The 18688-nt window shown below is 52.9% G+C and overlaps 1 protein-coding gene across 1 annotated transcript; it reads right to left on the minus strand.

Annotated features, from left to right (window-relative positions):
* Positions 1–486: 486 nt before the first annotated feature.
* LOC132584433 (nucleolar protein 9-like) lies at positions 487–18400 on the minus strand. Its single transcript, XM_060256309.1, is given in 10 exon segments — positions 487–872; positions 2697–2802; positions 3804–4040; positions 7341–7463; positions 7556–7696; positions 10728–10917; positions 11857–11998; positions 14501–14626; positions 15744–16151; positions 18134–18400. Coding segments are annotated over 10 exon segments (1836 nt in total). The 5' UTR covers positions 18339–18400; the 3' UTR covers positions 487–714.
* Between the last annotated feature and the right edge of the window lie 288 nt (positions 18401–18688).

An 18688-nucleotide genomic window follows, 5' to 3' on the forward strand; every position in this document is an offset into this window, starting at 1 on the left:
GCTCTTGCTAAGTGGTTAAGTGCACTGACTCTTATCTGGGAGAACCGGGTTTGATTCCCCACTCCTCCACTTGCACCTGCTGGAATGGCCTTGGGTCAGCCAGAGCTTTTGTAAGAGTTGTCCTTGAAAGGGTAGCTTCTGGGAGAGCTCTCTCAGCCCCACCCGCCTCACAGGGTGTCTGTTATGGGGGGAGAAGATGTAGGACAGGAGCGGCCAACAGTAACTCTCCAGATGTTTTTTGCCTACAACTCCCATCAGCCCCAGCCAGCATGGCCAATGGCTGGGGCTGATGGGAGTTGTAGGCAAAAAACATCGGGAGAGCTGCCGTTGGCCACCCCTGATGTAGGAGATTGTGAGCCGCTCTGAGTCTCTGATTCAGAGAGAAGGGCGGGGTATAAATCTGCAATTCTTTTTCTTACCAGAGCCCGCCCGCACCATTTAATTGAGGGACACTGTTCTACTAAAGGAGGTTCACAGCCAAAAAGATTAAGAAATAATTCACTTAATTACATGGAGGGTTTAGGGAGTAGACAATAGAATACAAGGGTGCCTCTAGCCCCCTCTGGTGGACAGTCCTCCAAAGTCTTTGTGGTGAGAAAAAGCAAGGAGCACAAATATGGAGCGCCCCCTGGAGGACACAGGCCTCCATTGCCCCGGGGCAGCTGCTCCAGTCTTCCATCCAGCCCGGAGGACGCACGCCCTCTCCCGCCCAAGTCAGTCCTCCAAGATGTCGGCGAAAAGCTCCCGCCGCTTCTTCTCTGCCTCCTGGAGCCGGTCCCAGTCTCGGCGGCGCTTGAGGAAGTGCGTCAAGGCGAAATTGCGAACCAGGTGGTGGCCGAAGGGGTCGTTCCGCAGCTTCTGCTCTTGCTCCGCTGCAAGGGGAAGGGAAGGGGAGAGAAATGCACCGTGGGAAGCCTGCGCAAGGGGGCAGCGTTTCTGATCTCCACTGGCAGGGCTGGGGATCCAGGCTTCCCCCTAAGCTGCAGGGTCTCGTGAGCAAAATCTGAGCTCCTGGCATTAAGGATGAGTTACAGCATCAGTTATTGTGCTCTGGGGCCATTTTTCCTGAGCTAAGACAAAAACATGTGAGCTGGAGGATACAAATCTGTGAGCCGGCTCACACTCACTCGGCTTAAAGGGAACGCTGCTGGGAGTGTCCCTGGATGCCAACTGGAGTCCTGGGTTAGATGGACCAACGGTTGGATCCAGGAGAAAAACGCCGCTTCCTTTGTGCATAAAAGGCAAACGGCAGCATGGCTCAGTGGTAGAGCCTCTGCTCGACATGCAGAAAGTCCCAGGTTCAATCCCCACCATCTCCAGTTGAAAGGATCAGGCAGGAAGGGATGGGAAAGACCTTTCTCTACCTGAGACGCTGGAGAGCAGCTGCCAGTCTGAGTAGACAATACTGACCTCAATGGACCATGGGTCTGACTCAAGGCTTCCTTTAGGGAGGGGCTGTGGCTCAGTGGTAGAGCCTCTGCTTGGCATGCAGAAGGTCCCAGGTTCAATCCCCGGCATCTCCAGTTAAAGGATCAGGCAGGAGATGATGGGAAAGACCTCAGCCTGAGACCCTGGAGACTAACAGAGAAGGGCTGTGGCTCAGTGGCAGAGCCTCTGCCAGGCATGCAGAAGGTCCCAGGTTCGATCCCCAGCTTCTCCCCTTAGAAGGACCAAGCAGGAGGTGATGGGAAAGACCTGTCTCAGACCCTGGAGACTAAAGGAGAAGGGCTGTGGCTCAGTGGCAGAGCCTCTGCCAGGCATGCAGAAGGTCCCAGGTTCGATCCTCAGCTTCTCCAATTAAAAGGACCAGGCAGGAGGTGATGGGAAAGACCTCTGCCTGAGACCCTAGAGACTAAAGGAGAAGGGCTGTGGCTCGGTGGTAGAGCCTCTGCTTGGCATGATGCAGAAGGTCCCAGGTTCAATCCCTGGCATTTCCAGTTTAAAAGGACCAGGTGATGTGATTTACCTCCACCTGAGACCTTGGAGAGCCACTGCCAGTCTGAGTAGACAATAATGACCCTTGGTGAACGACTTCGTATAAGGCAGTAAGCAGGGCATTGGGTTTGTGCCTTTACTCAGAGCCACTGTGCAGAAAATACACACACACACACCAAAGAACTATGCATGGGCAACTAGAAACAAGAGACAAGCCAGAGATCCTGGAGGGATGGTGGCTCAGTGGCAGAGCATCTGCTTGGGAAGCAGAAGGTCCCAGTTTCAATCCCCGGCATCTCCAACTAAAAAGGATCCAGGCAGGTAAGCGAGAAAAACCTCAGCTGGAGACCCTGGAGAGCCGCTGCCAGTCTGAGTAGACAAGACTGACTTTGATGGACCCAGGGTCTGATTCAGTAGAAGGCAGCTTCATATGTTCCTGGAGCAGGGGTCACTGGGGATGTGAGGGCATGTGGGGGGGGAGGAAGTATTTGTGAATTTCCTGCATTGCACAAGGGGTTGGACTAGATGACCCTAGAGGTCCCTTTCAATTCTAGGATTCCATGAAATCATTTTGAAATTGTTTGCAAAACAGATCTCAGAGCCAGGGTGCAATTCCCATTGCAGCCAGCGGGGGTGCTCACTGCACAAACACTCGGAAACCACGGCCGAATTCACCCAGCCCTCCCAGTTCACAGCCAGCAGGCCGCTTACAGGGACTCCTGCAGAACCATCGCTTTGGCTGAAGGCAAAGGCGGCCTTACCCAGTTCCTGGGCCATCTCCCGCTTAGCTGGCAGCGTGGCTCTGCTCCAGATGGCGTCCAAGACCCGGCTCCCGTGCTTACTGCAGGCCAGAGAGACGAGGTGGCCCTGGGAAGAAAAAAAGGGACAGGGAAATGAACGTATGAAGCTGCCTTCTGCTGAATCAGACCCCCCTCGGTCCATCAAAGTCAGACTTGTCTACTCAGACTGGCAGCGGCTCTCCAGGGTCTCAAGCTGAGGTTTTTCACGCCTACTTGCCTGGACCCTTTTGAGTTGGAGATGCTGGGGATTGAACCTGGAACCTTCTGCTTCCCAAGCAGATGCTCTACCACTGAGCCACTGTCCCTCCCCTGACCAGCAGTGACTCTCCAGGGTCTCAAGCTGAGGTTTTTCACGCCTACTTGCCTGGACCCTTTTTAGTTAGAGATGCCGGGATTGAACCTGGGACCTTCTGCTTACCAAGCAGATGCTCTAAGACTCAGCCACTGTCCCTCCCCAAAAATAAGGGTGAACATAGGAAGCTGCCTTCTACTGAATCAGACCCTGGGTCCTTCAAAGTCAGTCTTGTCAGACTACAGCAGCTCTCCAGGGTCTCCAGCTGAGGTTTTTCACACGTATTTACCTGGGCCCTTTTTAGTTGGAGTTGCCGGGGATTGAACCTGGGACCTTCAGCTTACCAGGCAGATGCTCTTACCACTGGGCCACCCTCCCTCCCCTTGTCAGTCTTGTCTACTCAGACTGGCAGCGGCTCTTCAGGGTCTCAAGCTGAGGTTTTCCGTGCCTCTTTGCCTGGACCCTTTTTAGTTGGAGTTGCCGGGGATTGAACCTGGGACCTTCTGCTTACCAAGCAGAGGCTCAGTAGCCACCATCCCTCCCCTATAAGAGGCGTGATCCCACATGGTCCCTCTCTCATTCTGTTGCAGCTAACCAAAGTGAGAGGCAAAGGGCAGTAAAGAGAAATAACGCCCCTGCTCTCCTGGCCGAGGAAAAGACAAAAGCACACCCCTTCTCCAGTTTCTGCTAACCCACTTTCAAGAGCCTTTTCTCCAAACTGGCATAGGACACCAACCAACCTTGTGTTGTTTCGGCCTCCGTGCCGTGACTCTTACCTTCAGCAGGCGCAGGACTTTCCGCCTCTGCTTCCCGGGGACGGAAGGGCTGGCCAGGAGGGCGTCGAAGACGTGGCTGCCTGCTGGGTCACAGGCCAGCGTGACCAGATCCTGGGGGGTCGTGGCAGCCAAGCTGCGCAGCAGGACGGAGGGGTCGGCAAAATGCAAACAGTGCTGGAGCATCAAGGAGCCGTGATAGGAGATGGAGGTCAGACGACGCTAGGGGATAGAAAGACCCTCAATATGGGAAGAGGCACAGAGGCTAAGAGCAAATTCTTTCCCCTCCACCTTTTAGAGCCAGTTTGGTGTAGCGGTGAAGTGTGCAGACTCTTATCTGGGAGAACCGGGTTTGATTCCCCACTCCTCCACTTGCACCTGCTGGAATGGCCTTGGGTCAGCCAGAGCTCTCCTAGGAGTTGTCCTTGAAAGGGCAGCAGCTGTGAGAGCCCTCTCAGCCCCACCCACCTCACAGGGTGACTATTGTGGGGGAGGAAGATAAAGGAGATTGTAAGCCGCTCTGAATCTGTGATTCAGAAAGAAGGGCGAGGTATAAATCTGTAGTCTTCTTCTTACCTGTAGGCCAAACCAAACCAAATCCTTGCCTGTAGCCTGTAGAAATCACTACTTTGTTTTAAACTTAAGTTGCCAGTCCTCAGGGAAGAAGTCTGAGCAGCAAGGTTCTTTTTTGAGCAGGAACACAGCTCCAGCTGGCTTGGTGCCATGGGGTGTGGCTTAATATGCAAAAGATATCCAGCTGGGTTTTTCCCCACAAAAAAACCCTACCCGCGTGAAACGATGGTGGCATCAAGGGGGGGGGTCTAAGATGTAAATGAGTTCCTGCTGGGCTTTTCCTGCAAAAAAGAGCCCTGTGTGAAACCATGGTGGCGTCAGGGGGTGTGGTCTGATATGCAAATGAGTTCCTGCTGGGCTTCTCTACAAAAAAGCCCCACGCGAAACCATGGTGGCATCAGGGGGTGTGGCCTAATATGCAAATGAGTTCCTGCTGGGCTTCTCCTGCAAAAAGAGCCCTGTGTGAAACCACGGTGGCATCAGGGGGTGTGGCCTAATGTGCAAATGAGTTCCTGCTGGGCTTTTCTGGGGAAAACCATGGGAGACCATGGTGGCACTGGGGGTGTGGCCTAATATGCAAATGAGTTCCTGTTGGGCTTCTCCTGCAGAAAAAGCCCTGTGTGAAACCATGGGGGGGGGGGGCACGCTAAGAAGCAAATGAGTTCCTGCTAGGCTTTTGTGAAACAATGGTGGCATCAGGGGTGTGGCCTAAAATGCAAATGAGTTCTTGCTGGGCTTTTCCTACAAAAGGCGGCCTGCGGAGGGGCATGGCAGAGACACAGGATACTTAGTTTATTTCAGGGGACTCCACATGGGCAGCTCACACAGAGGAACGTGGCTGGAGAGGCTTGAAGCCCTTCCCACCCACACTGAGATTTATCCAGTCGCAACAGACAGCCTGCTAGTCCCAATCACAAGAATGCACACAACGCTGCTTTCTACTCAATCAGACCCTTGGTCCTTCAAGGTCAGAGCTCAGACCGGCAGCAGCTCTCCAGGGTCTCAGGGAGAGAAAGGCCTTTCACATCGCCCACAGCCTGGACTTTTCAACTAGACAAGCCAGGAATTGAACCTGGGGGGCCAGCAGGCAAAGCGGAGAGCTACAAGCCCCCTCTCCGATTCCGGCAAACCGCTCAGGTAGGAAGGAGGGAGGGCGGTTAGGAGGCCACGCGTGGCTGCAGGCACGAGACCCCCTTGATCGAGTGAAGAAACACTTTTCAGTTCCCATCCATTTGGCAGTGGGAGACTGAATATGCAGAAACACACACTGAGAAGAAAGCTGCCAGTTTCAGCAGCAGGCTAAAAGCAGGGGGGGGGGGGGGTGATCCAGATGAAGCACAGTCCAACACCAGCTGGATCATACACCACGTCTACCCTCAGGCCCCTCCCTGCTTCCATAGCTCCTTCCAATCAGGAAGAGTCCACAGCTCAGAGATACAGCAGCTGCTTGGCAGGCAAAGGGTCTCACGTTCAACCCCCAAGTTAGAAGACAACACTGGATTTATATCCCGCCCTCCACTCAGAGTCTCAGAGCAGCTCACAATCTCCTTTATCTTCCCCCCCCCCCGCCCCACAACAGACACCCTGTGAGGTGGGTGGGGCTGAGAGGGTTCTCCCAGCAGCTGCCCTTTCAAGGACAGAGACTCAGTGCTCCTCACAATCTCCTTTACCTTCCTCTCCCACAACAGACACCCTGTGAGGTGAGTGGGGCTGAGAGAAGCTGCTCTTTCAAGGACAACTCCTGCAAGAGCTCTGGCTGACCCAAGGCCATTCCAGCAGCTGCAAGTGGAGGAGTGGGGAATCAAATCCGGTTCTCCCAGATAAGAGTCTGTGCACTTAACCACTTAGCAAGAGCTATGGCTGACCCAAGGCCATTCCGACAGGTGCCAGTGGAGGAGGGGGGGAATCAAACCCGGTTCTCCCAGATAAGAGTCTGCACACTTAACCACTACACCAAACTGGCCCATCAGTTAGAAGAACCAGGCAGCAAGTGATGGGAAAGACCTCCGCCGGAGACCCTGGAGAGCTGCTGCCGGTGTAAGAAGTTAAAACTACCCTGGATGGACCAAGAATGTTCGGGGAGGGACCGTGGCTCAATGCTAGACCATCTGCTTGGCACACAGAAGGCCCCGGGTTCATTCCTTGGCATCTCTTGGCATCATGATGTGAACGACCTTTTTTCTGCCTGACACCCTGAGGCAGGGGTGTGAAACGCATTTGTTCTGAGGGCTGGATCTGACATAAATGAGACCTTTTCGGGCCGGGCCACGTGCCACATAAAATGTAATGCCAGGTAGCAGAGATATAAACTTCATAAAGGGCATGAACACAATGAGAGATTTTTTTAAAAACTTAAAACACTCTTGAAAAATTACCACCCTTGCAATATTTTGCTTTTTTAATCTCAGATAACTGACGCCTCTTGTTCAGAATTATTGCATCAAAATCTGGAGGCAAGGTCTGTGCTGTAGCAATCTCGAGTACGCTGTTCAGGTGCTGCTCCGGTGCGGATCTGTAAGTTGCAAACCTCTTTTTGATTTACTGACATTCGTTACAGAAATCTTACGGTCAATGCTTTGAGCCTAAGAGCCAGAGGAAAAGATTACACGGCTGGGCATCGTGAGCTTTTCTACGTACGCTGCTTCACACCCTGGTCAGTGAATGGAGAAAATAAAGGCTTTGCTCTAACCTGACCGATCAAGCCTAGCAAAGAACGCAGACAACGATGAGTTCCTCGTGTGCCTGATAGAAGACCTCCGGGGGCCTGATCCGGCCCACCGCTGCATGTTTGAAACCTCTTCCCTGGAAAGCTGCCGCCAGCCTCAATGGGCAATTTGGATGGACCGCTGGTCCGATTCGGTAGAAGGCAGCTTAGGGTGTGCCCTTCAATCCCATCCTGATTCTTGGTTACCTTTATTTGCCCTCTGACTTCTTGTCCCAAGTACCGTCACTGCCCTGAGAGCCTACCTGCTCCTCCAACGTTGTCTCTTCCTCCTCCTCCTCGCCGTGATACACCTCGTAAGCCAGAAGCGAAGCAATGAGAGGGGCACACACCAACTGGCGGGAAGGGGGCTCCCAGCAGTGAAAAGCCTGAGGGGGGAGAGACAGCAGAGACCAGACTGAGCCACAGGGCGCAAAGGTTACAGATGTGGGATGGGAAGGGAGCAGCAAGGGATTCTCACCTCCATGAGTATCCGCAGTACCTCCTGCTGGTTAGCCCCGTGTTTGCGGCAGGCCCCCAAGAGGGCTGTGACCACACCCAAGTGCTCAAGAGCCAGGATTTCTTCCAGGCCAGGGCTCAGCTCTTCAAACAGTTTTCCTAGCTGGGGAGGAGAGAAAGGAAGGTTGATCAACATGTGGAATTCACTGGCAACAGGAGGTGGTAGCTGCAAGCACAGTCAGCTTCAAGAGGGGACTGGATAAAAATATGGAGCAGAGGTCCATCAGTGGCTATTAGCCACAGTGTATTGTTGGAACTCTCTGTCTGGGGCAGTGATTGCTCTGTATTCTTGGTGCTTGGGTGGGGGGCACAATGGGAGGGCTTCTAGTGTTCTGGCCCCACTGGTGGACCTCTGATGGCACCTGAATTTTTTTGGCCACTGTGTGACAGTGTGTTGGACTGGATGGGCCTTTGGCCTGATCCAACATGGCTTCTCTTATGTTCTCATGTGACACAGTGTTGGACTGGATGGGCCACTGGCCTGATCCAACATGGCTTCTCTTATGTTCTTATGTGACTCAGAGTGTTGGACTGGATGGGCCTTTGGCCTGATCCAATGTGGCTTCTCCTATGTTCTTATGTGACTCAGAGTGTTGGACTGGATGGGCCTTTGGCCTGATCCAATGTGGCTTCTCCTATGTTCTTATGTGACTCAGAGTGTTGGACTGGATGGGCCGTTGGCCTGATCCAACATGGCTTCTCTTATTATGTGACACAGAGTGTTGGACTGGATGGGCCAATGGCCTGATCCAGCATGGCTTCTCTTAGGTTCTTATGTGACACAGTGTTGGAATGGATGGGCCATTGGGCTGATCCAACATGGCTTCTCTTATAGTTCTTATAGATGAAACTCTCTGTGTGGGGCAAGTGATGCTCTGTATTCTTGGTGCTTGAGGGGGGCATAGTGGGAGGGCTTCTAGTGTCCTGGCCCCATTGATGGACCTCCTGATGGCACTTGGGTTTTTGGCCACTGTGTGACACAGAGTGTTGGACTGGATGGGCCATTGGCCCGATCCAACATGGCTTCTCTTATGTTCTTATGTGACACAGAGTGTTGGACTGGATGGGCCATTGGCCTGATCCAACATGGCTTCTCTTATGTTCTTATGTGACACAGTGTTTGACTGGATGGGCCATTGGCCTGATCCAACATGGCTTCTCTTCTGTTCTTATGTGACACAGAGTGTTGGACTGGATGGGCCCTTGGACTGATCCAACATGGCTTCTCTTCTGTTCTTATGTTCTCTTACCATGAGGGCAAAATACCTGCCCCGCTTGGTTGTATTTCTCTTACATGTCTTATCAGGCCTCTCTTCACAACCAGACATCGTGCTGATTTCACCAGTGGCCCAGAGAGTCGCTCCCCTTTTATACAGTGCGATGTTAAAAGTTGCATGACATTAAAGCCCTCTTCCCCGCCTCGGCCTAGTGTGGTTTCTCCAAAGCAGTTTCCTAAGCAGCTAAAGCGAGCATCTGAAGAGCTGGTCTTCCCTGACTGAAGCAAAAACTCCTTAGGAAACAGCTCAGCTCCCTTTCAAGAGCTCAGGCCATCTGCAATTGAGCCTGATACATTTCTAGCCTTGGAGACCCAGCAAGAGTTCAGACATGCCTGGAAGCCTCAGCTATCAAGCGGAAACAAAGGTATATATAACCCCAAGTGACATCTTGAAGATCCCAGGTTCAATCCCCAGCATCTCCAACTAAAAAGGGTCCAGGCAGGTGTGAAAAACCTCAGCTTGAGACCCTGCAGAGCCGCTGCCAGTCTGAGTAGACAAGACTGACTTTGATGGACCCAAGAGGGTCTGATTCAGGATAAGGCAGCTTCGTATGTTCATATAGTGAGAGGCTGGATCAAGATGGCTAGTCCTGTCAGTCTGGCTGGAACAGTAGTAAGAGTCCAGGATCAGCTTAAAAGACTAACAAAATTTGTAGCAGGGTAGGTGCTTTCGTGAGTCACCGCCCGCTTCTTCAGATACAGCTAAAATGTGAGACTATTTGTCCTATATATTGGAAAGTGGTGTGGTTTCAGATGCCAAATGACAACAGAAGGTGTGACTGGATTACGTGTGATATGCAGAGGGGGAGCAGGTGTGGAGAAATCAGTGTTGGTAATGAGAGAGGAAACCCAGGTCTTGATTCACTCCAGGAGGATGCACTGTCATGAGCTTCACTATCAGTTGCAATTCAGCAGGTTGGGGGCTGTGGCTGTACGGCGGAGCATCTGCTGGGCCCGCAGAAGCTCCCTAGTTCAGTCCCCGGCAGCATCTCCAGTTAAAAGGCCCAGGTAGGAGGTGACAGGAAAGACCTCTACCTGAGCCCCTGGAAAGCCACTGCCAGTCTGTAGATAAGAATGACCAGGGCTTTTATTGGAGCAGGAACTCCTTTGCCTATTAGGCCACAATCTTTCAAGAGCTTACAGGGCTCTTCTTACAGGGCCTCCTGTAAGCTCCAGGAGGATTGGCTACATCAGGAGGGCGTGGCCTAATAGGCAAAGGAGTTCCTGCTACAAAAGAAACCCTGCATTTGCGTATTAGGCCACGCCCCCCTGATGTAGTCAATCCTCCAAGAGGTTTCAGGGCTCTTCTGACAGGGCCTATTGTAAGCTCCAGGAGGACTGGCTACATCAGGGGTGTGTGGCCTAATAGGCAAAGGAGGAGTTCCTGCTACAAAAGAAACCCTGCATTTGCATATTAGGCCACACCCCCCTGATGTAGCCAATCCTCCAAGAGCTTTCAGGGCTCTTCCGACAGGGCCTATTGTAAGCTCCAGGAGGATTGGCCACATCGGTGGGGTGTGGCCTAATATGCAAAGGAGTTCCTAACGCAGAAAAAAAAAATCCCTGCGGATGGCCTTGATGGACGGAGGATCTCATTCAGCGCAAGGCAGCTTCCTGTGCGTGAGTTCGCAGGGAAGTATTTATGGGCTTGAGGCCAGCGTGCCAATCTGGACATCACAGCTGCAACACTTGAAATGGCTCCACCTGACGGCTCTCACCCCCACCCCTAGAGATCCCCTGCAGCAGAAGAGGGAGAGAAGCCGACGACCCCCAGCTCCACCAGAAGAGCTTCCCGGGGACAACTGTGGCCGGACTCCAGGGAAACGCCACGAGCCGAGCCTCGGGAGCTCTCCCTCACCAGCTTGCGGGGGGCTGCCCGGATGAGCCGCTGGAGAGTGAAGTTGGCCACGGGGTGGACGGCCAGGTCCCGCAGCTGCCCTTTGACGTGGACCTTGTAGAAGGAGCGCAGGCCCTTCGGGGCCGACACTTCCAGCACCTTGTCCAGCACCCGGCTGCACGTCGCGTCCTTCAGGAACACCAGGAGGGCGCTGGGGAGAAGAAGCAGAAGACGAGATCACCCAGACGCCCAGGCAGAAGAAGCCTTCAAGGTTGGCCCTGCCGCGCTCTTGGAAACCGTCAGAGCCCACCTTTCGAGCCCCAGAACCAATCGAACGTCAGCCGCCAATCAAGGGAAGCGTAGCTGGGTCAAAGTGTGGGTCGTCGCCGGTCAGCCAATCGCAACGCACACCTACTCCAGCCAATGAATCCATCACATTTTTAGCTCACCCTTTCCTCAGGGTGACTCGGGTGGTCCTCCCTCCACTATTTGAGCCTCACAACAACCGTACGAGGTAGGCCAGGGGTGGCCAACGGTGGCTCTCCAGATGTTTGCCTACAACTCCCATCAGCCCCAGCCACTGGCCATGGTGGCTGGGGCTGATGGGAGTTGTAGGCAAACAACACCTGGAGAGCTACTGTTGGCCGCTCCTGTCCTACATCTTCTCCCCCCATAACAGACACCCTGTGAGGCGGGTGGGGCTGAGAGAGCTCTCCCAGAAGCTAGCCTTTCAAGGACAACTCTTACAAAAGCTATGAGATAGGCTATGCTCAGAGGAAGTGCAGTTCAAGGGAAATGTGATGTCTCCTAATGCAACGCTCTAACCACCACACCATCCTGGGTTCTCAGGGCTAAAAACAAATCACATCTTTCACTTCCTCCTTCCTCTTAAATGTCTTCCTATTTCTCTTGAAAGAAAGAAAAAAAAAACAGAAGCTCCGGCAAGAAGCACTGGAGCCCCTGAATAATACGGCTCAACACAAATCAGAATTTAAAATGGGCAGACAGCTCCTTCTAACTCTCCCACCCTCGCCTGGCTCTAGAGTGCGACGTGACGTGATTGGCCTTGTCCTCCGAAAGAGGCAAACCAATGAAAGCCAGATGGCTCTAAAATGATGGCTCCATTCACCCAGCCGATCAGTCCATTTACCTTTGCCCAGCGGCCGGGTTGCGAGAGCTCAGGTAGCCAATCACTGAGCAGCAGAGCTGGGAACAAGCTTCCGGCAATTTCCGGTGCAAGACCTCCAGTGCCACCTGGAGGCAGAGGCTGAAGAATTTGTTGGTGATGAAATCTGGGGGGAAAGGGGAGGTTTGAGAGAGATTAGAGACACAGAAAGAGAGCCTCGCTCCCTCCCTTGAGGAGAAGGTGGCAGAGATTATGATGACGATATTGGATTTATACCCCTCCCTCCATTCTGAATCTGAGTCTCAGAGTGGTTTACAATCTCCTTTACCTTCCCCCCACCCCACCAACAGAAACCGTGTGAGGTAGATGGGGCTGAGAGAGCTCTGACAGAATCTGCCCTTTCACGGACAACCTCTGCCACAGCTATGGCTGACCCAAGGCCATTCCAGCAGGTGCAAGTGGAGGAGTGGGGAATCAAACCCAGTTCTCCCAGATAAGAGTCCACGCACTTAACCACTACAGCAAACTGACCTCCAAGTGAGCGATTAAAATGTGCAAATTGCTGCCAGAGGATGATAAAGTTATTGGATTTATATCCCACCCTATACTCTGAATCCCAGAGTCACAGAGCGGCTCACAATCTCCTTTATCTTCCTCCCCCACAACAGGCACCCTGTGAGGTGGGTGGGGTTGAGAGAGCTCTCCCAGCAGCTGCCCTTTCAAGGACAGCTCTGTGAGAGCTATGGCTGACCCAAGGCCATTCCAGCAGGTGCAAGTGGAGGAGTGGGAAATCAAACCCGGTTCTCCCAGATAAGAGTCTGTTCACTTAACCACTTAGCAAGAGCGATGGCTGGCCCAAGGCCATTCCAGCAGCTGCAAGTAGAGGAGGGGGGAATCAAACCCGGTTCTCCCAGATAAGAGTCTGTGCACTTAGCCACTTAGCAAGAGTGATGGCTGACCCAAGGCCAATCCAGCAGGTGCAAGTGGAGGAGTGGGGAATCAAACCCGGTTCTCCCAGATAAGAGTCTGTGCACTTAGCCACTTAGCAAGAGCGATGGCTGACCCAAGGCCATTCCAGCAGCTGCAAGTGGAGGAGTGGGGAATCAAACCCGGTTCTGCCAGGTAAGAGTCCACACCCTTCACCACCACGCCAGATTGGCTCTCACCATGACCCTGACAGTACATTTCAAAGCTGGGCTGTCGCTGCCGCCGTGGGTGCTAATGAAATTAACGCAGACGGGGCCTCTGCACAGCTGCTGCCTCCACTCAGCTCTACCAGGCAGAAGCAATAGGAGTCGACAGATGTTTTGGCCGTGGGAGCCAGAACATGAAGTTCAGTTTTTAGACCCTGCTAAGCTCCACGCGTGCTCACTCAGCACCCATCCTTCTCCTTCCTAAAGACTGCACGAGTGCCAAGACGTCTCTTATCACCAGAGGCTCTTGTTCCTCGGAGAGACATCCTTCTTTGCTTCTCAGCACAGCCTTCAGGGTTTTTGCTGCCATCCCACCAAAACTCAGCCTCTCGCCTCCCACCGTTCTGAGGACTCAGTTTTCACTTGCTCTATGCAATACATGCACAAGCGACAACAGGGGACCACGGCCATCAGCAGGTACCACAAGCAGCTAGACACGGTGGGGAAGAGTCACCGTCAGGGCTACAGGTTGGGGACCATCCTGCAATGCAATTGTGTAATGCAGCCATAGCTGCCCGATAAGCAATGAGAGATCCAGGTGCGAGATCCGATGCACTGATTCATTTATACAGAAGCCCTACGTGCCTTGGAGCCAAGGTATCTGAAAGACAGTCTTGTCCCATGCATTCTTGCCTGGGAATTAAGATCACAAAGAGAATCCCTTCTGACCCGCCCAGTGATCAAAGAAGCTTGTCTGGAGGCACACAAAACAGGGCCTTTTCAGGGGCAGCCCCGCAATTGTGCAACAATCTCCCCAGGGAGGTGCGCCTGGCCCCCTCATTTCTGTTCTTTAAGAAGCACCTGAAGACCATTTGATTTAGGGCAGCATTTGATCAAAGCAGTCTTAAATTGTGGCTTTATAATGTTTGGTGTTTATGTATTTTTATGCAATCTATTTTGTATACGTTTTTATAGTGTAAGGCCCCTTGAGCTGCATAAGGAAGAAAAAGGTAAAAAGGTAGTCCCCCTGTGCAAGCACCAGTCGTTTCCGACTCTGGGGTGACGCTGCGTTCACAACGTTTTCACGGCAGACTTTTTACGGGGCGGTTTGCCCTTGCCTTCCCCAGTCCTCTACACTTTCCCCCCAGCAAGCTGGGTACTCATTTGACCGACCTCGGAAGGATGGAAGGCTGAGTTAACCTCGAGTCGGCTACCTGAAAACCCAGCTTCCGCCGGGGATCGAACTCAGGTCGTGAGCAGAGGGCTCCGTCTGCAGTACTGCAGCTTTCCCACTCTGCGCCGCGGGGCTCTTATAAGGAAGAAAAGCAGCAGCCGATACATTTTTCAAAACAATTAAACAAATAAGTCCAGAGTCCCTCCTTTTAAGGGGACCCTATTTTGGTAGGAAACAGCCCGTAAACGTTTTAAAGAGATAAAAAAATAAATTAACAAGGTTTTGCTTCCAAACATCCCGCATTTTGAGAGCCACCCTGGACAGATAATCTCCAGCTCCCCAGCAGGTGGCGCCATCTCACCGGAAATAAGCTCACAAAAGCTTTCGCTGAAACCCTGCAGGAGGGACAAGAAGGAGCCGGGGACCTCGAAGTCCGTGGGACCCTCACTTCCTGGTTTGGCTTGCTTGGCTCTGGAATGCGACGTCCCTGGAGGGTCAAGGAGGAGAAAGTGGTAATAAATGAGAGAGAGGGGAAGCCAGCTGAATTCTAGCGCACGAATTAAGAGAACACAAGAGAAACTGTGCTGGAGCAGCCCAATAGCCTACCTAGCCCAAAACTCTGTGTTACACAGTGGCTGAAACCCAGACGCCATCAGGAGTCCACCAGTGGAGCCACAATTCCAGCAGCCCTCCCCCTGTGCCCCCCGCAAGGCCCAAGAGTACACAGCATCGTTGCCGCAGACAGAGTATTCCATTAATACCTTGCGGCTCAGAGCCACTGATGGACCTCTGTTCCATATGTTTATCCAGTCCCCTCTTAAAGCTGTCTGCGCTTGTAGCCACCACCACCTCCTGTGGCAGTGAATTCCACAGGTTTATAGCCCGCCCTCCACTCCGAAGAGTCTCAGAACAGCTCACAGTCTCCTTTCCCTTCCTCCCCCACAACAGACACCCTGTGAGGTGGGTGGGGCTGGAGAGGGCTCTCACAGCAGCTGCCCTTTCAAGGACAACCTCTGCCAGAGCTACGGCTGACCCATGTCCATTCCAGCAGGTGCAAGTGGAGGAGTGGGGAATCAAACCCGGTTCTCCCAGATAAGAGTCCGCACACTTCACCACTACACCAAACTGGCTCTCTTACAATCTTTCCCTTCCTCCCCCACAACAGACACCCTGTGAGGTAGATGAAGATAGTGGATTTATATCCCGCCCTCCACTCTGAAGAGTCTCAGAGCACTCACAATCTCCTTTACTTTCCCCCCACAACAGACACCCTGTGAGGTGGGTGGGGCTGAGAGGGCTCTCACAGCAGCTGCCCTTTCAAGGACAACCTCTGCCAGAGCTCTGGCTGACCCAAGGTCATTCCAGCAGGTGCAAGTGGAGGAGTGGGGAATCAAACCCGTTCTCCCAGATAAGAGTCCGCGCACTTCACCACTACACCAAACTGGCTCTCTCTGGAAATGAGCCTGGAAATGAGTTCGACACTCCCTGCTCTAACCACTCCACCACACCACCTATCCGCGTCAGGACTTCTCCATTCTCAAAGCTGGACTCACCCTCGCTGCCCCAAATCCTGGGGTGGGGGCTGCGTCGCCATCAGCACTTACCTAATACCTGGAGCCCACGACCCCCATCTGAACCGACGCGGGCCCCTCCGAGCGCCTGCAGCAGAGTCCGCACCACGAAGCTGGCATGGGCGTCCAGCGCAAAGGCCGACAGTTCCTCCTGCACGCTCCTGCCCAGCTCCAAAACCAGGTCTTCCAGAGTCCCAGAGTCCTCCGTGCCATCCTGGATCGACAGCGGGGCCCTCAGCAGGGCAGCTTCCAGGATGTGGGCCCCGCAGGCGTGGCGAGCCACCAAGGGCAGGGAGGGGATCAGGGCCCGCAGGAGGCGGCAAAGGCTGGCAGGCGAAGCGGAGGGCACCAGGGCCTGCAGGAGAAGGGAGCCGGCTGGGTCCAGGGACAGAGGCACAGCGACAGCCGCGGCTTCCTCCAAAACGTTGCTGACAAACAGCGCTGGGGATGGGAAAGGAGAGAGATGTCACACAGAAACGTTACTTCTGGGCAACGCTTTTTTTTGTAGCAGTACAGGGCCTACTGTAAGCTCCAGGAGGATTGGCTACATCAGGGGGGTGTGGCTTAATATGCAAAGGAGCTCCTGCTACTTCCTGAGCCCTCCTTTCTTGGCATCTTCCTGCTTCTGGCTGCTTTCTCGCATTGGGGAGAGAAGAGCCAGTTTGGTGTGGCGGTTAACTGTGCAGACTCTTATCTGGGAAAACCGGGTTTGATTCCCCCCCACCTCCACTCGCAGCTGTTGGAATGGTCTTGGGTCACCCATAGCTCTTGCTAAGTGGTTAAGTGCACTGACTCTTATCTGGGAGAACTGGGTTTGATTCCCCACTCCTCCACTTGCACCTGCTGGAATGGCCTTGGGTCGGACATAACTCTCGCAGGAGTTGTCCATGAAAGGGCAGCCTCTGGAAGAGCTCTCTCAGCCCCACCTATCTCACAGGGTGTCTGTTGTGGGGTGGGGGGAGGAGGTAAAGGAGAATTGTGACTGCTCTGAGATTCAGAGTATAGGGCAGGATATAAATCCAATATCATCTTCTACGATTCTATGATTCCATGAAATATTATAGTGTATGTGGCTTTGACAGAGAGAAACTGTGTGCCTTTTTCTTTTCACCCATTTCGAGTTTCTCACTTTGTCCTAAAGCTTCCAAGATCTGACAAAACTGTGCCAGTGCGAGCCATCCATGGACCATCTATGTGGGCAGGAGTATAGCCACATATTTTCCCATACCATGAATCATAAATCAAAAAGCAAGTATGCAGACGGTTCATTTCGGAATATGCTTTCTACATGTTGGTGGGGGGGGAAAGCCAACCGTTCCCTGACAAGAACCCCCTACACCTAAAAAAAAATGCATCACCTGTTGAACCTCTGCCTTTGCAAGGAAAGCCAAAGGGAAGGAGTTACATCACACACACAGAGGGAAGGAGTTGCACCCCCACTCCACCAACATTCCTATACTACCACCACACCACCATTCAGGTTCCAAGATCGTATTATACACGCCTCCGATTTCTCCAAGGACTAGAAACTTGGGGGCTTCTTTGAGAACCTTCCAATGCACCCAAGTGTGCTGCTCTGAGACAGCACCACAGAATATTCAGAACTCCAGATATGGGTCACTTCATTGCACGGCTTTGAGTTATGGCTGAGCCTTTTGAACCTATTTCCCTTTGATGCCAAGGCCCAGTTCTGGGGCATGGAAAAAGAGCAGCGAAAGGGCATGGCCCCCGAACACGTTGAGATGGCGTTTTCTTTACGGAAGACTACCCAAACTCCACTTGCGCTTCTTGGTCTGTGAGTGAAGACAGGGAACGGCAATTCTCAGGAAAGGGTTCAACCCTAATATCTTTCTTATTACAGGTTAACCTCTGCTGGGTTAACCAGCCTTCTTCTGCTGTCCACTCACATCCACATGTCCCTTCCCACAATACTTCCCCACCAGCCCACACCTTTATGGCAGTCGTGAGTATAAACTTCCAAGTCCTTTTCTCTTTTCAATGCAATGACCATATGAAGCTGCCTTCTACTGAATCAGACCTTCAGTCCATCAAAGTCAGTCTACTCAGACTGGCAGCGGCTCTCCAGGGTCTGAAGCTGAGGTTTTTCACACCTCTTTGCCTGAACCCTTTTTAGTTGGAGATGCTGGGGATTGAACCTGGGACCTTCTGCTTACCAAGCAGATGCTCTACCACTGAGCCACCGTCCCTCCCCTGACCAGCAGTGGCTCTCCAGGGTCTCAAGCTGAGGTTTTTCATGCCTATTTGCCTGGACCCTTTTTAGTTGGAGATGTCAAGGATTGAACCTGGGACCTTCTGCTTGCCAAGCAGATACTCTGCAACTGAGCCACCGTCCCTCCCCAATGCTTGCCATAAACACAGTTGAGAAGATAACTGTATCTCGACCTCACCCCAAGGAATCTTACCTTTCTCCTCATCAGAGCCAAACCCAGATTTCAAGGTCTCGTGGGCCCTTTGGAAATACTCAGCTGCTGCAGGCTCCAATCGAGGGAGCGGGCCGCCCTGGTTTGTCTTCGAACCTTCCTTCTTGGCCGAGGAGACACCTGAACCCTCCTTTCTTGGTCTCTTCCGACTTCTGGCTCCTTTCTCATGTTGGGGAGGTACCCCCATGGTTCTGGCAGGGTCTCTCTACACAAGGCAGCCTGAGGTTAGGAAATCCGCAGGAAGTAGGGCTGAGGGAGTGGGGAACAGGAGGGGGATAAAGAGAAGAAGGGTCAGGAAGATCCAGGTTCGAGTCCACAAGTTTGCTGAGTGAGTTCGGCCAGTCACAATTGCTCAGCCTAGCCTACTTCACAGGACGGTACTAACAAAAGAGTAGAAAAAAGTCAGAGTCCAGGCAAAGGCACCTCTGAGCCAAACAAATTTTAGCACCTTAAAGACTAACAAAAGGCTAACATGGCAGAGTGGTGATTTGAACCTCGGTCTTTCAGATCCCAGCCAAACACTCTAACTACAAAACC

Source organism: Heteronotia binoei, chromosome 15 (assembly GCF_032191835.1).
Source record: "Heteronotia binoei isolate CCM8104 ecotype False Entrance Well chromosome 15, APGP_CSIRO_Hbin_v1, whole genome shotgun sequence".
NCBI classification, from domain to species: Eukaryota; Metazoa; Chordata; class Lepidosauria; order Squamata; family Gekkonidae; genus Heteronotia; species Heteronotia binoei.